General features: G+C 38.9%; 1 protein-coding gene across 1 annotated transcript in view; it reads left to right on the forward strand.

The window, feature by feature from the left end:
• The window catches only part of KCNN2 (potassium calcium-activated channel subfamily N member 2), a gene marked incomplete at its 5' end in the record, with an annotated part of 183,692 nt that extends 159,530 nt beyond the window's left edge, over positions 1 to 24,162 (forward strand). Inside the window, 3 exons of the mRNA XM_082652031.1 lie at positions 14,237 to 14,364; positions 20,639 to 20,708; positions 23,617 to 24,162. Of these exons, the coding sequence (XP_082508157.1) occupies positions 14,237 to 14,364; positions 20,639 to 20,708; positions 23,617 to 23,904 (486 nt within the window). The 3' untranslated portion in view covers positions 23,905 to 24,162. The remainder of the gene's footprint in view (positions 1 to 14,236; positions 14,365 to 20,638; positions 20,709 to 23,616) is intronic.
• Between the last annotated feature and the right edge of the window lie 525 nt (positions 24,163 to 24,687).

Here is a 24,687-nt window from a genome sequence, read left to right on the forward strand (position 1 = left end):
TTTTGTGCCAGTACCATACTGTCTTGATTACTGTAGCTTTGTAGTATAGTCTGAAGTCAGGGAGCCTGATTCCACTAGCTCCATTTTTCTTTCTCAAGATTGCTGTGGCTATTCAGGTTCTTTTGTGTTTCCAAACAAATTTTAAGACTTTTTGTTCTAGAACTGCAGAAAATTGGGAATTTAAAAGGGATTGCATTGAGTCTGTAGATTACCTTGGGTAGTATAGTCATTTTGACAGTAATTGATTCTTCCAATCCAGGTACATGGTATATTTTTGCAGCTGTTTGTGTCCTCTTCAGTTTCTTTCATCAGTGTCTTATAGTTTTCTGAGTACAGGCTTTTTACCTCCTTAGGTAGGTTTCTCCTAGGTATTTTATTCTTTTTGATGCAATGGTTAATGGGATTGTTTCCTTAATTTCTCTTTCTGATCTTCAGTTGTTTGTTAGTGTATAGGAATGCAAGAGATTTCTGTGTATTAATTTTGTAACCTGAAAATTTACCAAATTCATTGATGGTCATCTGGTATCATCTTTAGGATTTTCTGTGTATAGTGTCATGTCATATCATGTTTACTTCTTTTCCAGTTTGGATTCCTTTAATTTCTTTTTCTTCTCTAATTGCTATGGCTAGGACTTCCAAAACTATGTTGAATTAAAGTGGTGAGAGTGGACACGCTTGTCTTATTCCTGATCTTAGAGGAAATGCTTTCAGCTTTTCACCATTGGGTATGATATTAACTGTAGGTTTGTCATATATGGCCCCTATGTTGAGGTATATTCCCTCTCTACACACTTTCTGGTGACTTTGGTGAGTTTTTATCATAAATGGGTGTTGAATTTTGTCAAAAGCTTTTTCTGCATTTACTGAGATGATCGTTTGGTTTTTATTCTTCTGTTTGTTAATGTGGTGTATCACACTGATTGATTTGCAAATATTGAAAAATCCTTGCATCCCTGGGATAAATCCCTCTTGATCATGGGTGTATGATCCTTTTAATGTACTGTTGGATTCAGTTTGCTAGTATTTTGTTGAGGATTTTTGCATGTATGTTCATCAGTGATACTGGCCTGTAAGTTTCTTATTTTGTGGCATCTTTGTCTGGTATCAGGGTGATTATGGCCTCATAGAATGAGTTTGGAAGTGTTCCTTCTGCAATTTTTCAAAATAGTTTCAGAAGGATAGGTGTTAACTCATCTCTAGATGTTTGATAGAATTCGCCTGTGAATCCATCTGGTCCTGGACTTTCATTTGTTGGGCATTCTTTAATCACACTTTCAATTTCAGTGCTTGTGACTGGTCTGTTCATATTTTCTATTGTTTCCTGGTTCAGTCTTGGAAGATTGTACCTTTTCAAGAATTTTTCCATTTCTTTCAGGTTGTCCACTTTATTGGCATATAGTTGCTTGTAGTAGTCTTATGATCCTTTGTATTTCTTTGGTGTCCATTATAACGTCTCCTTTTTCACTTCAATCATTTCATTTATTGATGTGAGCCCTCTCTCTCTTTTTCTTGATGAGTTTGAATAAAGCTTTATCAACTTTGTTTATCTTTTCCAAGAACCAGCTTTGAGTTTTATTAATCTGTGCTATTGTTTTCTTTGTTTCTATTTCACTTATTTCTGCTCTGATCTTTATGATTTTTGTTTGTTCTTTCTCTAGTTGCTTTAGGTGTAAGGTTAGGTTGTTAGTTTGGGATTTTTCTTGCTTCCTGAGGTAAGATTGTATTGCTATAAACTTCTCTGTTAAAGGTTTCCCATAGCTTTTGGATCATCATGTTTTAATTTGTCTCTAGGTTTTTTTTCATTTCCTCTTTGATTTCTAAAGTGATCCATTGGTTGTTTAGTAACACTTGTTTAGCTTCCATGTGTTTGTGTTTTTTATAGTGTTTTCCCCCCCTTGTAGTTGATTTCTAATCTCATAGCATTGTGGTCGGAAAAGATGCTTGGTATGATTTCAGCTTTCTTGAATTTATCAATGCTGGGCTTATGGCCCAGTATGTGATCTATCCTGGAGAGTGTTCCATGAGCACTTGAGAAGAAAGTGTACTCTGCTCTTTTTGGATGGAATGCTCTATAAATATCAATTAAGTCTATCTGATATAATGTGTCATTTAAGACCTGTGCTTCCTTAATGATTTTCTGTCTGGATGATCTGTCCATTGCTGAAAGTGGGGTGTTAAAGTTCCCCACTATTATTGTGTTACTGTCGATTTCTCCTTTTATGGCTGTTAGCATTTTCCTTGTGTACTGAGATGCTCCTACATTGGGTGCATATATATTTATAATTGTTATATCTTCTTCTTGGATTGATCCCTTGATCATTATGTAGTGTCCTTCCTTGTCTCTTGTGAGTCTTTTATTTTAAAGTCTATTTTATCTGATACGAGAATTGCTACTCCAGCTTTCTTTTGATTTCCATTTACATGGAATATCTTTTTCCATCCCCTCACTTTCAGTCTGTATGTGTCCCTAGATCTGAAGTGAGTCTCTTGTAGACAGCATATAGATGGGTCTTGTTTTTGTATCCATTCAGCCAGTCTGTGTCTTTTGCTTGGAGCATCTAATCCATTTATATTTAAGGTAATTACCAATATGTATGTTACTGTTGCCATTTTCTTAATTGTTTTGGGATTAATTTCATGGGTGTTTTTCCTTCCTTTCCCCCTTTGTTCTCTTCTGATTTGATGACTATCTTTAGTGTTGTGTTTGGGTTCCTTTTTCTTTTTTGTGTGTATATCTGTTGTAGGTTTTTGGTTTGTGGGTACCATGAAGTCTTGATATAGCAGTCTATAAGATTGTTTTAAGTTGCTGGTCTCTTAGTTTCAAATGCATTTCCGGTATCCTGCATTTGAACTCTCCTCTTCTCACACTTGCTGGTTTTGATATCATATTTGTGTGTGGATTATTTCCTACCTTTACTGTACGTTTGCCTTTACTGATGAGCTTTCCCATTTGTAATTTTCTTGTTTCTAGTTATGTCCTTTTCTTTCCCACCTAGAGTTCTTTTAGCATTTGTTGTAAAGCTGGTCTGGTGGTGCTGAATTCTCTTAGCTTTTGCTTGTTTGCAAAGCTTTTCATGTCTCCATTGAATCTGAACGAGAGCCTTGGTGGTTAGAATATTCCTGATTGTAGCTTTTTCCCTTTCATCACTTTGAATATATCATGACACTCCCTGCAGAGTTTCTGTGGAGAAATCAGCTGATAACTTTATGGGGATTCCCTTCTTGCTTTTAATATTTTCTCTTTTTGTCTTTAATTTTTGTCAATTCAATTACTATGTGTCTTGGTGTGTTTCTCCTTGGGTTTATCCTGTATGGGACTCTCTGCACTTCCTGGACTTCAGTGAGTGTTTCCTATGTTAAGAAGGTTTTCAGCTATTATCTCTTCAAATATTTTCTCACGGTCTTTCTCTCTCTCTTCTCCTCCTAGGACCCCTATAAGGTGAATGTTGGTGCATTTACTGCTGTCCTGAGGTCTCTGAGACTGTCCTCATTTCTTTTCATTACTTTTTCTTTATTCTGCTTTGACGCAGTGATTTCCACCATCTGTCTTCCAGCTCACTTATCTGTTCTTCTGCCTGATGTATTCAGCTACTGATTCCTTCTAATGTATTTTTTCATTTTAGTAATTGTATTATTCATCTCTGGTTATTTGTTCTTTGTTTATCTAGATCTTTGTTAAACATTTCCTGTATGTATCTTTTAGGTTTGTGCCTCCACTCTTTTTCCATCATCTTGGATCATCTTTACTATCATTATTCTGAATTCTTTTTCAAGTAGCTTGCCTATCTCCACTTAACCTAGTTGTTCTTTGGGGGTTTTATCTTGTTCCTTTGTCTGGAACATACTCCTCTGCCATCTCATTTTGTCTATCTGTCTGTGTTTGCAGTCCCACAGGCTGCAGGATTATGGTTCCTCTTGCTTCCGGTGTCTTCCCACTGGTGTGTGGTGCTGGGTCTTATCCCTCTGGTGGGCAGGGCCATATCAAGAGGTGTATTTTTAGGCAGCTGTGCACTCAGGAAGCTTTTAAGCAGCCTGTCTGCTGTTGGGTGGTGCTGTGTTCTTGCTCTAAGGTGTCCCAGCACTGGAGCCTTCAGGCTTTTGGGTGGGGCAAGGTCTTGGCATCAAAAGTGGCAACCTCCAAGACAGCTCTCACCTATGAGTGCTCCCCAGTACCTCTGCCACCAGTGTCCTTTTTCCCTGCAGCGAGCGACAGCTGCCCCTCCACCTCCCCAGGAGACCCTCCAAGAGCAGCAGGTAGGTCTGCTCTAGGCTCAAATGAAGTCACTGCTTTTTCCCCTGGGTTTCGGTGTGCACAAGACCTTGTGTGCACCCCCCCAAGAGTGGCAGTTCTGCTTCCCCCAGTCCTGTGGAGTTCCTGCGATCAAGTCCCACTGACCTTCAAAGCCAAATGCTCTGGGGGCTCCTCTTCCTGATGCCAGTCCTGCAGACTGGGGAGCCTGATGTGGGGCTCAGAACCTCTGTGATATGATTATGTGGGAGAACCTCTGCAGTATAATTATTTTCCACTTTGTGGGTCACCCACCCAGTGGGATTGTATGGCAAATGCACCCCTCTTACCATCTTGTTGTGGCTTCCTCTTTGTCTTTGGAAGTAGAATATCTTTTTTGGTAGGTTCCAGTCCTTTTTTATTGATGGTTGTTCAGCAGTTAGTTGTGGTTTTGGTGTTTTCGTGAGAGGAGGTGAGCTCAGGTCCTTCTACTCTGCCATCTTGTCCGGGGCGCCTGGTTTCTTTCAGTGTTGGACAATAATAGTTTTTACTTTGAAGCTGAAATGATATGGTTTAAAGTGAAGGCATTCTTGGAGTCAGTTCCATTTCTTCACATTGAGAATAAACTCTTCCTAACTTTAGGTCAGTCAGGAAGTAATTGGAAAACCTTGGTATTTACTCAAGTATAAAAATAAACCACATAAAGCTAAAAGAGGCATACTTAACATTTAAGTTTGCAGCATGCAAGAGGAGACCAATATTGGATTGAGTAGGAAAGAATATACCATCCGTGTATTATAAAAAATTGTATGGGAAGGTGATTCAACTGATATTTTACTGAGCTTCTGTGAGACAGTCACTGTTGTAAAGACTGGGGTTGCAAAGACAAAAAAACCCCACTACCTTTAGGACCCCAAGGTAGGGGTAGAGAGATGTTGAAAATGGTATGGCATCCAGACAGGAGAAAACAATCATCACAGGTTTTTACAGAGCCCTCGCTCTGTGCCAGCCACTGCTTTAAGCATGTCACCTTAGAGCGCTGGCTGGCACACTTGTTTCATCCTTACAACTTTCTGAGTGAAGTGCTAGGATCATAGCCATTATACAAATGTGGAAGCCAAGACCCAGAGGCTAGGTATCCCATGTACAAAGAAAAAGATTTGTATCACGCTAAATTTTTAGCCTCTCTTCATAGTCACTTGAGACACCAAAATAACAAAATTATTTTACAGCAGTCATCTTGCTATATAACCACTCCTCAACATGGAATCTGATCGGTCTGCCATTGAAATAACAAAATACGTTGTCATACTTTACCCATAAAAGAATCAAGAGAGGTCTCAAGCAGCATTCTAATTGTAGTGTTTTTACTCACTCTACATCTTATCTATCAGACACTATTTTGAGACTTCATTGCAGTTAGTAGGTCCACACAATTCTAGATGATCAAAGACACTTAGTTGCCACCATGCTTTCAACCTGGATTTACCACTTTGGAATGTCTTCTACTTTACACAGGTTTCTCTCATTTTCTTCAGTTCCTGAATTCATTCTCTAAATTCGTGAACATTTCTAAATGTTACAGGGAAGCACACAGAGGGTGGAAGGAGAGCGGTAAAAGAGCTGAGTTGAAGGTTGGGGTTCTTGTAACCCTCAAAGATATCCTAGGAAACGAAAATACGTGCACATTACATTATTAGTCCACATTACATTATTAGTCCACATCTAATCCAAAATTGTAGCACATGTTTCGTGTATCTTAAGGATCAGAAGTTGTGCAATATCAAAAAAAATCTCTTCCATACAGTCCCTTGTATAATCCAGATAATTTTATCATGAAGATTATGTTTTCACAGGAATTAAGTTAATGCCACACTTAAGATACTATGTAGAAAAATACCTTACAACAGCGTATAATCCACATATATCCATGTATTGAGAAATCTTTTCAATAGAAAAAAAAACTGGTGACAAAATCCACATAATGAAAACTTTTTAAAAAACAACTTAGCACATTTAGACAGATTTCCCCATGTTTTATTTTGAGAAGGAAAAAAAAGTAATTTCTTTACATTTACCTTGGGATATTGATATTCTATATCTTTATTATTGAAACATTTTAGCAGTTGGAAAAGACAAGGGCTTTGATTTAAAAATCTACCATTTAACATTGTTGTATACTGCTTTTGATGAGGATGTATGTGAGAATCACAGAAGTCTCCCAGTTTCTTTCAGGAGACACTCCAGGTTGATTTTACAGTTTAGCTACTTTAGCTGAGGGTCCCTCAACCTCAGCACTATTGGCCTTTTGGGCTGGATATTTGTTGTATGGGACTTTCTTGTGCATTGCGGCATGTATAGCAGCACCCTTGGCCTCCACTCACTAGAAGCTAGATGCCAGCAGCACTTCCCCTAACTAACTTGTGACAACAAAATTGCCTCTAGACTTTGCCACATGTCTCCTAAAGGGACAAAACGTCTACAGTGAGAACCACTGGTTTTGCTCGTTATTCCCCAAAGATTTACGGGGACAAGTCCCCTTAACAGATACTCTTTGACCATCCTGAATTTATTGTCATCTTCTTCCTGGGAATAATGTATTCATTTCACAAAAATATACTTGGACCTAATGTAGTCAGGGTTCTGAGTTAGTTAACTGCTATATTCCAGGGATCAGATAATTTTAAGCTTTTATAATGCTGTTCCTTCAGTAAATCAGATGAAAGTTCTGTTTCTACCTGCTTGGCGGGAAAGATCTATGGATCTAGATGACCTTCCTTTAGTTCTTGGGACTAGAACTCACTTCCCCAATCATCAGGTTTTCTGATGTTACTGCTTTTCTGTCGTAAGTTCTTGTATACAGTTGATAAACTCCCTGTAGATGATGTTGAATTAGGAGTCATATTGTTGGTAGAAAGCTTTTTCAGTAAAAAGTACTGTTCTAGTTTCAAAATTCACATTCTCCATCATGCTTATGATGCTTTATTAATTCTGTTATCTCACTACTATTGCTTAAAAGCGCAGCTACTTTGAAGTATTTCTTGCGAACAGGGTCTCTAATAGGTCTGAGAAAGACACTCGAGCAGGCTTGATGACAGGTCTATTTTTATAGGCAAAATGTCACTAAGTACCAAAGCAAATGTTAAAATGGCATTAAAATCAAACATAAATTTAAATCAAACATAAATTTCTGGCTTATGATTCCCATTCCGTTATTATACTCAATATAACATGAAAATAATAGCCCTTTTATGGTTCTCTCTGTATTATTTTATACATTGATTCCATTTGGTTATTTATGGAATTTTTGAAGAAAAAAATCTAAAATAATTCCTGGCTAATAACCAAGAATAAACAAGGACCTAAAAGCCATACATAGTTACTAAGAGGACAGATTAAAAATGAAAATATCCCCTGAAACACTACATCAAAGTTTTTTGATGGTCAACAGGAATAGTGGTCACAGACATTCTGAAATCTTAATATGACTTTTTGAACATTCATATTGCTTTTCTTTAAATGATAGATTGTTCTTCCAGGAAGAAATGGAACCTTCCAAGCCTTCTAGTGTGTGTTTTAACTAAACTGAACAATGTCCATGAAAAATTATCCACCATGTACAAAGTTTGAGGAACAATTTTATACAGAAATCATTTCTCTGTGGGACTACATTAACCACATAAAATACTATGTTTGAAAGTAGAACACACAATTCACTGGGCACTAGCATTAATGGAGGATTGTCCTATATAATTCCAAAAGTTTACATGACACTCTGCAATTCAAAAATGGCCAATAGGTCCATGCAACCTAAATAATCTAAGGATTCCAAAATCAAAGCATAATAGCAATAACTTATCAGTAGGCTTAGTAAGACAGAACCAGCTATTTAATCGATTCGTAGCATATGACCTTACAGCCGCAATGTGTTTACCATGCTTAAAGCTTCAGGAAATATATTATTATTACTATTCATTCAGGTTTGAACCAAAAAGAAATCTTGGAGTTTGGCTCTCTGGCTACTTTCATTTTGGAAAGAAACTTTGAGAACCCAGGCATAATATTTAAAGTTGCTAGATGTACCATGAAGGATAATTATACATATTAATGTCCACTGTGGGTGTTTCCAATCCTGTTAAGAATTCTCAATAAGATCCATAATAAGAACACTATTATGTAATTATATGTAATTATGTAATTTTGTTTCTTGCATATCTCTTAACAAGTGAACAGAAATTCTAGAGGATTTACTGTGTAACTTTTATATCCTGCTTGGCTACATATCCCAGTGGGTTAAAATATAAATGCATGGAACCCTTGACCTTGCCTTGTTCCATCCACCCCGCCACAGGTACCTGGTCTCAAGGAGAACTGGGCTGGCAAGAAAGGTTGGTGCCCTGAGCACATCCAGCCCCGCTGCTGCAGGGGCAGTGAGAGCACATGATGTCCTACTAAGCTGCACAGGCTTAGTGGCCTTGACTTTGTCCCCCAGGCATCACCCACAGCATATAGAGCAACATTTTACTGTAATTATCAGAATGAGAGGCAAGAAACTCTTCTGCCTCAGAAAAGCCTCTGAAGGGAGAAGCAAGAGGAAGAAAAAGAAAGTAGTAAAAAGCAAAGGAAATCTATAAACAAAGTAGCCTGCTAAATAACTCTAATTGTATGTATCATAATCAGCTTTAAGAGCTTTTGTGGTTTAGAAAGTATTGTTTCACATAAAAAATATATTTTACCTAGGAGCCAGCAATATAACATGTCATGTCCTTTATACCTATGAAAGAGGGTTGAAGGCATCTAGTGACTGTTACTACTTTTAATAGTATAAATGGCTTATAGGGCCTTTGTTTTCTCAAATATTCCTGATTATTTTATGCCTTTCAAAATTTTTCTGATAAAAGACTTGCATTTGAGTTGACCACTAATATTTTTTTTGCGGTACGCGGGCCTCTCCCCTTGTGGAGCACAGGCTCCGAAACGTGCAGGCTCAGCGGCCATGGCTCACGGGCCCAGCCGCTCCGCAGCATGTGGGATCTTCCCGGACCGGGGCACAAACCCGTGTTCCTTGCATCGGCAGGCAGACTCTCAACCACTGCGCCACCAGGGAAGCCCATAATTTTTTTTTTAATTTTTATTTTATATTGGAGTATAGTTGATTGCAATGTTGTGTTAGTTTCAGATGTACAGCAAAGTGATTCAGTTATACATATACATGTATCTATTCTTTTTCAAATTCTTTTCCCATTTAGGTCATGACAGACTATTGAGCAGAGTTCCCTGTGCTATAGTAGGTCCTTGTTGGTTATCTATCAATATTTTAAATATAGCAGTGTGTACATGTCAATTAGTGAAGTAGAACAAATGTTCTTATTTTCCTTTTTCCCTGTTTGTGCCTTTGGGGGTACAGGAAATGGAGAGAGGAAGAGAAGGTTCCTGTTAAGAAAGGGCCCACTTTTCACTTTCCTTGTTCTGTGAAGTAGAAGAAATAAGTTATTATTTCAGAGTAGCACTGGGCCATTAATTGGCAACATATAACACAGCTACTAATTATTGAGAGATATCTGTGAATCCCTCGTACCAACTCTCATGTTATCTAGCAAGTGATAGAGACTCAATAAATTTGTTGAATTAATAAATGGAAATGCTCTGTCCCCTTTAGATCCTAGGTCTCTTCTTTAAACCTGTACACCCTTCGTATCAGGAAGGTCCTTTGGTTGATAAATATGCATCTATGGTTATGATTAGAAGTTTTTATGATACAAATTACTGTGGTGCCAAATTTAACACCATAGACACGTTTTAGTACCAGCTATGCCAAAAGCACTGAGCTAGGGAGAAACAATGACGTGACCTCTAAAACTTTGTAAATGCCCTGGAAAGTGGAGCAGGGGCTCCAGAGTTACATTGTTACATGACTATAGAGCAGGGTTCTTAACTGCAAGTAAACTTTCACCTCAATGATCACAAATGCGCAGACCTACTTCTCCTCTCCCCTGTTTTTCCTGTAAGTTTGGATTAGCATTTTCATGTAACAATTCCCGTCCTTCAAACCTGTAAAACACTGAGGTGTTTCCACACTGTCTTCTGTTCCCTTTCAACCCTGTGAGGAACCGAGGGAAAAAAATCTACTATTATCAGTAGAGGATAAGTTTTTCTATGTTTGGATGTATTGTTTTGTTTCTGCTGTATTGAAAAGTAGCAGTTAAATAAGATGCTTTGAGAGATTTATTCCTGTATTTGAAAGGGAGTTTTCGTTAGAAAGGGGATGTTTTGCCATAAATGGATATATTTCACAGTTCTTAAAAGCAGCTGTAGGGATTTCATTTTCAGATAAGGAGTCAATTATTTTTCAGCCTGTCATCTACATTGCATGTTTAGTGAATACGAATCCTACAATATAAGGTCCAGGGGTTATCGCCCACTGCAGTACACTCTGAAACTGAGGTTCCCTACGCCCTTCCAGTCATTCCCCCACCATCCCAAAGAAAAAGAATCATTTAAAATACATTAAGGACAAGCATTGGATCACCTTTGAAAATTTTATAGACTTTAGATGAGAATCCAAACCAAAATTAATTGCTGTGTTGAACTGCTGTGTTCTTGTCTCATCACTTCTTACCCAGTTTTCTCGGTGCCTCGTTGGTCTGTGTTCTAGGTTCTTACTCTGTGTCTTGAGCGGATAAAACCAGGGAGGGAGGATATACCAGGGCCCTTACCAGTCCTCCAGGCAGTATATCTGCTCAGAGAGCTGAGACCTCCAGTAGCCAGCCCTTCTCCTTGCTGGCAGGGAAGGGCCTGTCCCAACCCCAGGCAGTGCTGGCTAGTCACTTCCCACTCCTCTCTCTTTAAAAGCAAGGTCCTCCTACAAAGCTACAGTCATCAAGACAGTATGGTACCGGCCCCAAAACAGAAATATACATCAATGGAACAGGATAGAAAACCCAGAAATAAACGCACACACCTATGGTCAATTAAGTTATGACAGAGGAGACAAGAATATACAATGGAGAAAAGACAGTCTCTTCAGTAAATGGTGCTGGGGTAACTAGACAGCTACATGTAAAAGAATGAAATTAGAACACTCACTAACACCAAAAATAAGCTCAAAATGGATTAAAGACCTAAATGTAAGCGCAGACACTGTAAAACTCTTAGAGGAAAACATAGGAAGAACATTCTTTGACATAAATTGCAGCAAAATCTTTTTTGATCTGCCTCCTGGAGTTATGGAAATAAATAAACAAATGGGACCTAATTAAACTCAAAATCTTTTTCACAGCAAAGGAAACCATAAACAAAACGAAAAGACAACCCATAAAATAGGAGAAAATACTTGCAGACGATGCAACTGACAAGGGATTAATCTCCAAAATTTACAAACAGCTCATGTGCCTCAATATCAAAAATAAACCAAACAGCCCAATCCAAAAGTGGACAGAAGACCTAGATAGAAATTTCTCCAAAGAAGATAGATATACAGATGGCCAGGAGGCACATGAAAAGATGCTCAACATCACTAATTATTTACAGAAATGCAAATCAAAACTACAGTGAGGTAGCACCTCACACGGGTCAGAACGGCCGTCATCAAAAAGTCTACAAACAACAAATGCTGGAGAGGGTGTGGAGAAACGGGAACCCTCCTACACTGTTGGCAGGAATATAAATTGGTAAAACAGTGGAGAGTAGTATGGAGTTTCCTTAAAAAAACTAAGAATAGAGCTACCATATGACCCAGCAATCCCACTACTGGGCACATACCCAGAGAAAACCATAATTCAAAATGATACATGCACCCCAATGTTCATTGCAGCACTGTTTACAGTAGCCAAGACAAGGAAGCAACCTAAATGTCCATCAACAGAGGAACGGGTAAAGAAGATGTGGTACAGATAAACAATGGAATATTACTCAGCCATAAATTAAAAAATGAAATAATGCCATTTGCAGCAACATGGGTGGACCTGCAGATTATCATACTAAGTGAAGTAGTCAGAGAGAGAAAAACAAATATCATCATATGATGTCGCTTATATGCAGAATCTAAAAGACAAATGATACAAATGAACTTATTTACAAAACAGAAACACTTACTTACAAAACAGAAACAGCAACTTAGAGAACGAATTTATGGTTACCAGGGGGAAAGGGTGGGGGTGAGGGATAGATTGGGAGTTTGGGACTGACATGTACACACTACTGCCTATAAAATAGATAACCGCCAAGCACCTACTGCATAGCACAGGGAAGTCGGCTCAATATTCTGTAATAACGTAAAAGGGAAAAAAATTTGAAAAAGAATGGATACTTGAATGGTTATAACTGAATCACTTTGCTGTACACCCATAACTAACACATCATTGTTAATCAACTAACTATACCCCGATATAAAATAAAAATGTTTTCATTAAAAATAAAAGCAAGGTCCTCCAACCTCAGCAAATTACACTACATCCAGTTCCTTACCTTTGCAAAGGAGACCAGTGTCAGATGGAAGAGCCTTCTGAATGGTGACTCTTACCTTGTGAGGAAGAGAAATGATTCCATAAGAACGAAGAGCAAGAGTTCACTGGAACAAGTCACTTACACTTCACTGCGGACAAGTCACTCACACGCACCGCTGGTGCTCAACACCCCATGTTTCGTCTTTCTGTTGGTTGGAGAATGTTCTCCATGCAGAGTCTAATGAATATCCAGAGGAAGTCACAACTAAAAGCAGTCTTCAGAAACCAGCCATGTTCTTAAAGTGGGTTCTAGCCATACAATTTCACTCAAAAAGAAAACTCAGCGCCATGAAAAAGGGTTCACCCTCAGCCACCCAACCTGATGTTTTCTCTGCTAAAGTGAAAAAATACACATACATACTTGGGCCATAGTTTTGGTAAATTATAATACTCTTCCTTATTGTAAATCTAAGTGCTGAAAAGGAATTTAACAATAATTCTCTCTAACCTTCTCATGTTAGGGCAAACTAAAATCCTGCCGGGTTAGCTTGTCTCCTTGACCTGACTTGGTTGGTCCACAGTCAAGAACTTAGAACCCATTTCTGCAGCCCAGTTCACTGTTCTGTCTTACCCCACCACACTGCCTGTCTTTAAAAAGTTGTCTTCCTCCACCCAGCCCCCCTCTAGCCTGCAGCTCCCCTTGTGAGACACCCTTTATCGATCACTCAAAAGAATTAAATGACTCAACTTCCCAGCATAAGTAGCTAACAACAAGCACAAGTGAAAGCTCTGGGTCATCAGTTCTTGTCTTGTGAGCAAGGAAGAGGACTTACCAACTTGCAGGAATCTTTGAAGACTTGAAAGTGTCAAGAAAGCAAGTGAGTGAAGTCTCACTAGGAAGTATTCACACCTTCCATCAGCTGCAGTAAGTCTTGGCAGTGTTACTTTCATGCCTTTATCGTTTAGGTTTGTCCTGTCCATGTGAAACGCAGTGTACTTAAATTACCAACAAAATCATGACAACACAGACTCTCTGTCAGTTGATTCAAGTGTGCTAACAAGCAATTTGCTAAGTCACCCTGGGAGGCTGGATGACTGGGTCTTCTTGTACATTCAGCAGGGGAAACATGCCCTTCCTGTAGTGCACAGCCAGAAATGCCGAGCAAGCTTGCAAAGGACAGGGTTAACCTTGGCCTTCTGGCACTTTGCCTTTCTCCAGGAAAACGAAGAACATGGAGAGAGCAACTGCGATACAAGGTGAAGAAAGCAGCACCTCTTGATTTAAAAAAAAAGAAAAGAAAGGTTCCTCATGGGGTAGAGTTAGAGTAGAAGTTAGCCGTGAAAGAGATCATTAGCCCCTCATACTTCAAGGTAAGCATTCCCAGACAGATACAGGTACTTTTAGACAGGCACAGAGTCAAGAAAAAAATTTTTGAGATACAGTTACTAAACAGAGCTAGAGCTTACCATGTTCATTGGGATGAAGAGCATGACAGCCAGCCAAGTTGCAAAGGATTCTGCTCTGGAATTTATCAACTGCTGTGTTTGTTTCTTTTCCTAACAGGTGAAAAACGCAGCTGCCAATGTACTCAGGGAAACATGGCTAATTTACAAAAATACAAAGCTAGTAAAAAAGATAGATCATGCAAAAGTCAGAAAACATCAACGGAAATTCTTGCAAGCTATTCATCAGTAAGTACCATTCTCCTCTTTCATTCTGCATTTGTATCTCTGGGTTTTAATTCTTGCACCTGCTTATTCTTCTTTCATGCGGGAGGGAAAAAGAGAACATTATCATGTTTGTTCCCAGAAGACGTTATTTGGCATTTTAATAATTCCATAATTTTTCTCAGGATTTCATTTGTCAGTTCATTTGATGGTTAAAAATCATTTATTATTGGGAGAATAGCCGCATAATATATTAATTAAAGGGTCTATTCAGTTTCTTTTTTTAGATAGAAGCAATAATTTTAGTTAAAATTGTATTTCTTGATTTACTTACTCATATAGTTTGCTCTAAGATGTTTAGTTTGTATCTACTACAGACTCTTTAAAGAAATTAACATACTGCCAAGCATCTTTATATGAAGGTAGTACGTACAATTGACTTAATACTCGAATTTTTAAATTAGTTTTCACTCAGAACTTGGCGGATTTTCTAGATGCTATGTGTTCATTATAGAGTTTAGAGTTCCTATAGGCCTTGCAGTCATTATTCTGACTTCATCGAGGCCACTGTTATTCAATTTGTTTAAGTCCTTCGTGCCATTTTATTGTTATTGTTATACCTACCGTCATAGATTTGTAAAATACAAATCTCTATCTAGCAAGTTTCAATGATAATTTGAAAGCACCAGGTCTTTCTCCCCCAGGCTGGCAGCATCCTTACCGTAAGTACATTATGCGGGTGTCAGTTATGATGCCATGCAGCCTTGCTCTTAATGCCATTTCTGTATGGGACAGGGCAGATGCATCACATTTTGTGGGTCAGAAAAGTGGCTTTTCTCATGCAACCTACCAGGGTAATCGTGGAAAGGTAGGTAAATACTAGGTATCCTGATTATAAAGGGAGATGTGTTTTCTTAGAGCTAATTAGTACAGCAGACAGGAAGTTCTGAGGCTGAAGTGTTAATTTTACATATTTAGGGAATTCATATGTATATTACACTCACATTCCGTTGAAAATCACCAAGCATTCATCTTTCACCTCTTCATCTGCCATCCACTCTCCTTCTTAAATAGGTATCACTGAAAATGTGGAATATGTCTATAATTATAGACATACATGTACTTGTATAGAAGTTGCTACCTTTCTTAATGAAAATAAAATCCAAGCACCCTGAGCTCTAAAATAGGAGACTCTGCATATATGGTAGAGTAAGCTGGTCCTCATTGCTACTCTTAGCAATTCACACATGTTCTTTCCCTTGCTGCCACCAACACCAAAGTGACATTATTTCTCCTTTAGCTCTGTGACTTGACTGGACACACAACTATGCATTTTCCCCATATAAGGAAAAGAATTTTAAGCGAGTACTCTTTCAAAGTCTGGGAGAGAGTAAAAGTGAAAAACACAGAGAGCAACATTGTGTTCGATCTGGCTCACAAGCAGGAATTCGCTCCCTGGAGCTCACAGCTACCTTTATAACCAGGTGCCACCACCTAGGACCACTTGCCTCCACATCTTGACTCCTTGAAGCTTAGACCTAAGAGAGTGGGTCCTCTGAGAGATGCTGAGCCTTTACCTCTCCCTCAAGGGTCACCTGGTAAAATTTCCTGGTAGAGTGATCATTCCTACAGCCCCCAAACCATACAACACAATAACCGCAACATTCATACAAGAGGTACACATGGTATACTGTGGAGAAATCATTCTTTGTATGTTTCGATACTAACCTATATTGTTCAGATCTATTAAAAAGAATACTTACCTTTGCGGGTGTGAGAAAATGTGGTGTCCCAGGATGGAAAGGATGTGAGATGACGTGGAAGTAGGCAAGTGGGTCAGTCTTTGGGTTGAGCATCCACACATCCCATTTCCTCCAGGATTGTATTTGTGTCCCTTCCTGTTAGTGTAACTTACCTGGTCAATATGTAATGAAACGTGACTTGCCTTTGATGCCATTGATAAATTTCCTTATAACCAAAAAAAAAGCAAACGCTTTGACAATTTTTGTCATATAATTCTGTAGCCATGTGTAAATAGTGGGTGTTTCTACATTTATATAAATTGTCATAGAACTCTTAAGTGTGGAATACATTCACACTCAAAACCCTGGGGGACAATTTATGGGTGGTCATTATAAAACTTTTTCAACTTTGCTTTAGGTTTGAACATTCTTATAATAAAATGTTAGGCAGGGGCTTCCCTGGTGGCGCAGTGGTTGAGAGTCTGCCTGCCGACGCAGGGGACACGGGTTCGTGCCCCGCTCCGGGAAGATCCCACACGCCGCGGAGCGGCTGGGCCCGTGAGCCATGGCCACTGAGCCTGGGCGTCTGGAGCCTGTGCTCCACAGCGGGAGAGGCCACAACAGTGAGAGGCCCGCATACTGAAAAAAAAAAAAAAAAAAAAGGCAAAAAATCTTTGGTGAAACTCAGTGTAAAAACTGTCCCTAGGCCATTGGCATATTGCTACAAGCTGTACTGACATGATCTGAAGGGTTTCGTGGTGTAGGTTACATGGGTTGTTCAGCATGCTGTTTTTGGGTAGAGTAACAGAGGACACCACACGTGATTCTTCTGCTTCTTTCAGACATTTCTCATTGTTTCTTCTGTAGCCTTGTGTACTTCTAAAGTAGATGAGCTTTAAGCAACGCAAAAATGTTCTGAATTGTTTTATAAATTAGTCTTGGGGCTGTTGGGTTTCCTTGAGGTGGGAGGGTACTTATACTTTGTGAAAAGTAGATGGGCTGGGTGTGGATAGATTATGCTAATTATGCATAATTATCTTTCACTGAACTTAATGAGTGAAGCCATACATGAAAGCACACAGGGCTCGATTCCTAAGGGCAAGGCCTTTACTGCCTTTACTGCCCCAGCCTTGTCAGGCAGCACCAGGTGAAATCGGACCTTGCCACTTGAGGGAAAATGTACCGGTTGACTTGCTAGAGCTCTCCTGGCCTCTGCTCTCCTCTGATTTGTCCAGAGAGCTTTTGCAGCAGCTCTCTCCCCCTTCTACCAGCCTCCTCTATCTCAACTCTCCTTCTCTTTTCCCAGCCTCTCTCCCGGACACATGACCTTGCTAGTCTCTGTTGGATGCCTAACTCTGCAGGCCTGTGTCCTCTCTTCAGTAACGTAGCTGTCTTTGGGGATCGTCACTTAGTGCCATGAAGCATTCTGTTTCTGTAACTTTTACCACTTTTTCTGGTATCAACTTTACAGTTTCTCATTCTTCGGTCTCAGCTAGAGACCCATCAATTAACATGAACTTGTCTCACAGCCAAGAAATCCAATAAATGTGATGTCTATAACAGAGAGTGTTAGGTTAACCCCCTGTCAGAAGACCAGGCTCTTCAATAGCCCCGGCTTCTCAAAAGACCAACTTGGAAAAGACGTACCCCCCTCCAAAAATTATAATCCTATTGTTTAGAATATTATCTTTTGATACTAGGCAAAAATGTCTCCTATTGTTTACTTGAACATCATGTTTCAAAGAGGCCAAGATGACTTTACACAACTTCTTCCTTCCGAACTCTAGTTCTGGAGGAAGCTATGTGCTTTCAGGTGGGGAAGTAGAGTAGCGATGCAGAAGGATGATAACATAATGGAATAGCATTTCTTTCTGATCGATATGCCAAAATCCTGCAGAATCTTAACAGGACCTTCCAGCTAATGAATCGAGCCCCCTGTGCATGAATGAACACCACTCTGTGTTATTTTGTTCCAGAATATTTTACAGTTTCTTTTCTTTTGTTTTGTCTTTTTATTTCAACAAAATGAAAATAGAGCTCGGAAGTAAGTTGTGTGAGCCGCTCCTCTCAACATTCGCAGAATTTTCTACTGGCTGCATGCACCCAAGCGGATCCTTTATTTGTGAATTTTAGTAGTCTGATTGCTGCTATGGAAATGTGTTCCAAAATCATGATATTTTCCTGTGATAAGTGAAGTTCACAAGGAAGAAATCAACATATGTTTCTTATTCTTCTTTTTTGGGGGTGAGGGCGGGTGGGGGGAAGAAGTGAAAAACACAACTGCATGTTACCTTTTATTCTGGCAGCTGCAGCTTACGTAGGCTTTCTGTACCAGTTCTCCTACCTTTCAGGCAGTTCAACCAGGCTAGTAGGGCTCAGGGCCGTGCTGCTCTCACGAGTTGCTGGAGGCTTCCGCTCCGGTGTCCCCAAACTTCATGTGCCAGCTCTGCTATGACTTACCTAAATTTGAAAAGAAAGCTTATGATAAATCCCTATCATAAGTGGATTTAAAAATATATCACTCCCAGCAAGGAGAGTGAGGTAAAGGGAACATCAGTCGACAATTGAAACACTGGTATTGAATTCTAGCCACAAGCTGTTGCCTGCAGAAAGCTCTGAGCTGAGATTCTCCTCCCTCTTTTTTTAAAAACAGGGGAAGAGCAGGTGTTTGTTAGGAGATAAAAACAGGATAGGACTAGCCTGAGACATTTTTCTTATAATAATCAAGAATTGGAAGAGAATTAAAGGGAATAACTCTCTCTCCATCTGTTCTAGTATTGGTTAATGTCTTGTTTGAGTATCATTTAGTCATCTAGAACACCTCTGTTGGTATAAATTCAGCACTTCAAAAACAAAGTCCTAATCTAACCCTCTTCTTTTCATACATGAAGAAACTGAATGTCAGGTTAGGGCCAAGGCGGACAGAATACATGTCTGACACTTAGTCTTTCTAGTACATTTCTCTGTAATGACCCACACATGTTTAAAGTTGCTTTGCTTGGTTTTTTTTGTTGTGTTTGGTTTTTTTTTTTTGACTTGTTTTTAAAAGGCACACATCAAGAATTGTAACCCTTGTAAGTACTTAGAGAAACATTTCTCAACAACATATTAGATTTAAATATATGTTTGTAAATTTCTTTTAGACTGAAACATTTTCCATCACTATAATAACATAAAAAGGAGCCAGTTAAATTAGTTCCAAGTCTTCTAATAAAGAAACACATAGTCACAATCACAAGTTCTAACCTTAAGCTGTTTTAGACTGTTAAAGATCATGTTGTAAGCAGGTGTCAGTTCAACTCTTACTGGCAGAAGGCACTGTCTCTTCACTGTGGAGCAGATTTGGTGACATATTGGATATCCACATTTCAGAACAGGATCACTGAGCATCGTGAACATGTGTTACAAAAATCTCCCTGGCAGTAAAATCTTGCCCTGTGAATTTTTTTTTATCCCTTTAACCAATTACCTTTCATTTAAATTGGGACATACTCAAGCGTACTCTCTCCAACATTAACACTATACTTTGCAAAGGACTCGTCATCAAAGTGATAAGGTTAGCGTGGGTTTTTCACAAAGCAGCTCAGAGAGACCTGCTTCTCTTTTGGAGCATGGCTTTGAATTGTTGGCTTAAAGGACAATCAACTACTTTTCTCTGGTTGGAAAATCTTAATTTCTTGCTACATAACAAGCACTGAGTAAATGTTTGTTGAAATATTACTGTGAATAAGTTAAGGAATAGTAGGTACTCATTCAGAATTTGTCTTTAAGAAAACCAGCTTTTTGACTGTCAATCAGATACACACATTGATATTTAAAAGTTTCTAAAGGTAACTTTACCAGTAGAAGAGATCCCACCTGTCAGACACTTTAATTGTCCTGTGCCTTTATCTAGAATAAAAATTAAAGGAAGTTCTCCCAAGGAAATGGTCTGGCTTCCCTTCAAATTCAATGGCAGTTTAAGATAAAAGTCAAGTGAAATACAATGACGAATAAGAGAATTATGTGTTTTGAGTTATCTTGCTGCTGGTTGAATAAAAGTTTTATTTTTGCTAATGAGAATCTCACTTATCACTGTGTTTCATCAGGTTCAAATACCTAACCCAATCCATTTCAGACTAAATAGGGCTAACACCTGTATCTAGTCACATAGGCATAGGAAGGTGCTTACTGCTTCCAACATTGATAAAATTCCAGTTGCTTTGCATTTTTCTTCCTATGTCTATTTGTCACGATACTGGGTCTTTAAGGAATGTTTTGGTTTTTCTCATATGGTTAAAGCCTTATGAGCCTTTCTCAGTTGAACTTTAACTACCTAGTAAATAGTTGTCCTAAGGACACCTCATCTCTTTCTCTCTCCCTTCCTTTTTGCGGTGTTGGGGAAGCATGCTTCTCATTGTACCAGATACATAACCAGTTTGGACTTTATGCCAAATATTCAAGGCATTATCCATGCAGTTATTTGCTCTTGTCAATTTTGTGCATGCTCTTTGGAAGGCTTACGATAGTCGTAGGGAAGAAAAGGAACCTTTCTGACTTCAGATTCTGTCTTTTAGATTAAGAAGTGTAAAAATGGAGCAGAGGAAACTGAATGATCAAGCAAATACCTTGGTGGACCTGGCAAAGGTAAGCTGGGGTCTCAGCCCTCATGATTGCATCTATTGGAACTAACCACTGCATAGAAATCAATAATGCTTCAGGAGGAGGCCACCCCAAACTTATTTAACAAATCAAACCAACAAACTATGCTGACATGATGGCCCAACTTATAAGAATTCTTCTGAAACTCTTACTTAATATGCACTTTCCCTACCTACATTGTTCAACCCCATTCTAAAAGCTTTCCTACTTGCAGTGATTTGGAAGTTCAGTAAGAAACGTAAGTGGACTATGAGATAGTACTTTGGGAATGCTTATATGTAGTTTAGTCTCATCTCTATGAGAGCAGAACCACATTCTAGGCTTTACTATGAGGTTCAGGGCTAAATAGGACTCATCAATAAAATTATTTTTTATATATTTTAAGCAACAGGCTTTCTATCCTGTTCCATTGATCTACCTGTCTGTTTTTGTACCAGTACCATACTGTCTTGATGACTGTAGTTTTGTACTATAGTCTGAAGTCAGGGAGCCTGATTCCTCCAGCACCTTTCTTCTTTCTCAAGATAGTTTTGACTATTCAAGGTCTTCATACCACTTTTTAAAAGGACATTAATAATCCCCAATTCTTCTATCAGTTATACACTTTATCTGGTTTATTTTTGGTTGTTCCTCTCAAGTGAAGTCCACTTTCAAAATGTGAATATTTGTCAATAATGACAACATTACCTTTCAATGTTCTAAATTCTATAGGAGGCATTAGAATAGATTTATGTGTAAGTGTTGAGCCTGTTAACATGAATCCTTTGAAAGAGGCAACTCTCTGTTGGACCTGTGTTCTGCTGTTTGTTTGCTATAACTGCTATGTTCTTTATAAAGCCTCCAGTATATTCTCCAAAAATTACATCCATTTGTCCTAGTCCCATGAAATAACACACTTAATTATATTCATTTTTTAATGTATATCAATAATACATACTGTATAAATATGTTGAAGATGAATATTTGATATCTTATACATAGAAGATGATAAGTGAAGTATTTAATGACTTACCCCTGGGAGATCATATATCATTCATTTAGGCTGGGCAGCACACACATACGAGGCCTGAAGATGTGCTCAGTATTTACACACATTGTTCTCACTGGGACACATCATGGACAAAGATGGGGCAGGTTCTTCCACCACTCCTAGATCAAATGATAAAAGAAATTGGGTATTTTTATGAAAAAATAAGAGACCCCTTGAAAATAATATATATATTATATATCATTTCACTATATGTAATATAGCATATATAAATACATATTATATATACTATTATATATAATAGATAGTCTCTTGAAGTAAAATTATATATCTATGAGGCAAGATGCTGTATCTTTTAATTATTTTTCATTTTGACTGTGTTGGGTCTTCGTTGCTGCGCGTGGGATTTTTTTCCTCTAGTTGCGGCTAGTGGGGGCTACTCTTCGTTGTGGTACATGGGCTTCTCATTGTGGTGGCTTCTCTTGTTGCAGAGCACGGGCTCTAGGCACGCGGGCTCAGTAGTTGTGGCTCACGGGCTCTAGAGTGCAGGCTTAGTAGTTGTGCAGGCTCATGGGCCTAGCTGCTCCACGGCATGTGGGAACTTCCCAGACCAGGGCTAGAACCTGTGTCCCCTGCATTGGCAGGCAGATTCTTTAACCACTGCGCCACCAGGGAAGCCCCTCAATTATTTCTTTAGCGCCGTGCTTATTATTATGTTTGCAGGACTATCCATGCCATAAGGGTTTCTGAATGAATGGATGTTGCTCATATAGTCTCAAGACTATGTATCAACAGTAAAAATAAAGTTAATGCACTCTGTCTTCCTGGCCAAACTCAAAGGAGGTGCCTGTGTTCCGAACAGTAACTCCCTTATTTAATCAGTTCATCATCATTTATCACCATTAAGAGGTTGTTAAGCAGGATAAGAGCACATATTATAGAGGGAAATAAGACAGGAGGGCAGGCTTAGCCAAAGGGGTCTAGGCTTGGGAAAGGCTGCACTGGGCTAAGGTTAATGTCTCCAGCCTTCCCTTCTTGAGCACCCCCTTCCCTCTCTGGCTCTGAGCTGATCAGCCCTGAGGTCTTCTTTCCCCGTCTCCTGGCTATTTCCGGAACTATAACTGGGTGTCAGAGTTATGAATACCCTTTGAGCAGGACAACCAATTGCAAAATTCTCTAGGGCACCAAAAGCATTTTCCTATTTCAAACCACTTAGTTCTGATTCAGCCATAGCCAACAAGGTGGATTGGTAACTTTAGTGTCTCCCCTAACTTTTATTCTCTCAGCAGTTATCTATAAAAATGCTATTTGACCCAATGGAGAGCCTGTAATTTGGAACATAGGAGAGCAAAAAGATATTAATTGCTTTAAGTTACTAAATTACTTGATCAAATCAGTTTGTCCTAAACTTCATTCATATTCCATGCTCAAAATTTCTGCTACATCCTAATACCATCTGTACTATTATGTATTGTTCTTCAAATCGGCTTGTTTTTAAAAATCAGCCTTGCCCTAATTAGTATTACATGTTGCAAAATGAATTTGACATGCTAACTTTTCTAACAACCATTAGAATATATACATAAATATGAAATCAAAACGTGTTTGTCTACCTGCACACCACCTAAAATCCTTGGACATACCACCAGCAGTACCTGCACACCATTTTCTGCAGCTGGATCAAATTAAGGCCTAAGATCTTTTCTTTCCTAAATCCTGGCATTGAACGGACACACTGAATTTGCTTTGCCAGGTCAAGTGTTCAGTTAGCTGACCCCACTGCTGCATTGCATGTCACCGAAAGGAGACCAGCCCTCAAGCTCTGAGAGTTGATAGTTTGCTTCCAGGGCAAGTGAATTAAAACTTCGCTCTTCATCTCTCTATTCTCTCAATCCTGTTTTCTAGACCCAGAACATCATGTATGACATGATTTCCGACTTAAACGAAAGGAGTGAAGACTTTGAGAAGAGGATCGTTACCCTGGAAACCAAATTGGAGACTTTGATTGGTAGCATCCATGCCCTACCTGGGCTCATAAGCCAGACCATGAGGCAGCAGCAGAGAGATTTCCTTGAGGCTCAGATGGAGAACTACGACAAGCATGTCCCCTACGATGCTGAGCGGTCCCGGTCCTCGTCCAGGAGGCGGCGGTCCTCCTCTACAGCACCACCAACTTCATCAGAGAGTAGCTAGAAGAGAATCAGTTAACCACAAAATAAGACTTTTTGCCATCATATGGTCAATATTTTAGCTTTTATTGTAAAGCCCCTATGGTTCTAATCAGCGTTATCCGGGTTCTGATGTCAGAATCCTGGGAACCTGAACACTAAGTTTTAGGCCAAAATGAGTGAAAACTCTTTTTTTTTTTCTTTCAGATGCACAGGGAATGCACCTATTATTGCTATATAGATTGTTCCTCCTGTAATTTCACTAACTTTTTATTCATGCACTTCAGACTTTACTACTACATTATATGATATATAATAAAAAAAAAGTTAATTTCTGCACATACTTGTTTGGTCACTTGAGATGTCTAAAGGTTCACTCTTCACATTATTTTCAAGGTGAAATGACTGATTATCACCCGATGCATGTTGATCGTTTTTATTTCCCACTTTGCCAATTGGAAGAAACTTTTCCATTACTCCATACCCTAGTCACTAAGACTTTTCTCTCATTATGAAATATTATAGTCAAAACCATTTGACCCAGCCAGCTTACTATTCTTTTTGAGTCCCCCATGTCTCATTTCTAATTCAGTTTGTTTCCAAATTATGTGGAAAGTGATGCTGTTACATCAAAGCCTGTATATAAACTAGGGGCACAGATGCTTTCAAGAATTATTTTATTCCCAGTTTACCAGCAAATTTACTTGAAGAAAGTATCAGGGTACACCACTGTCTATGAACTAATGTTGCAGAAATTTAGATCTAAACTACTTATTTCATCTCTTCACATGTATTTATTTATCATGAG

Source organism: Grampus griseus (genome assembly GCF_964374135.1).
Source record: "Grampus griseus genome assembly, chromosome: 3".
NCBI classification, from domain to species: Eukaryota; Metazoa; Chordata; class Mammalia; order Artiodactyla; family Delphinidae; genus Grampus; species Grampus griseus.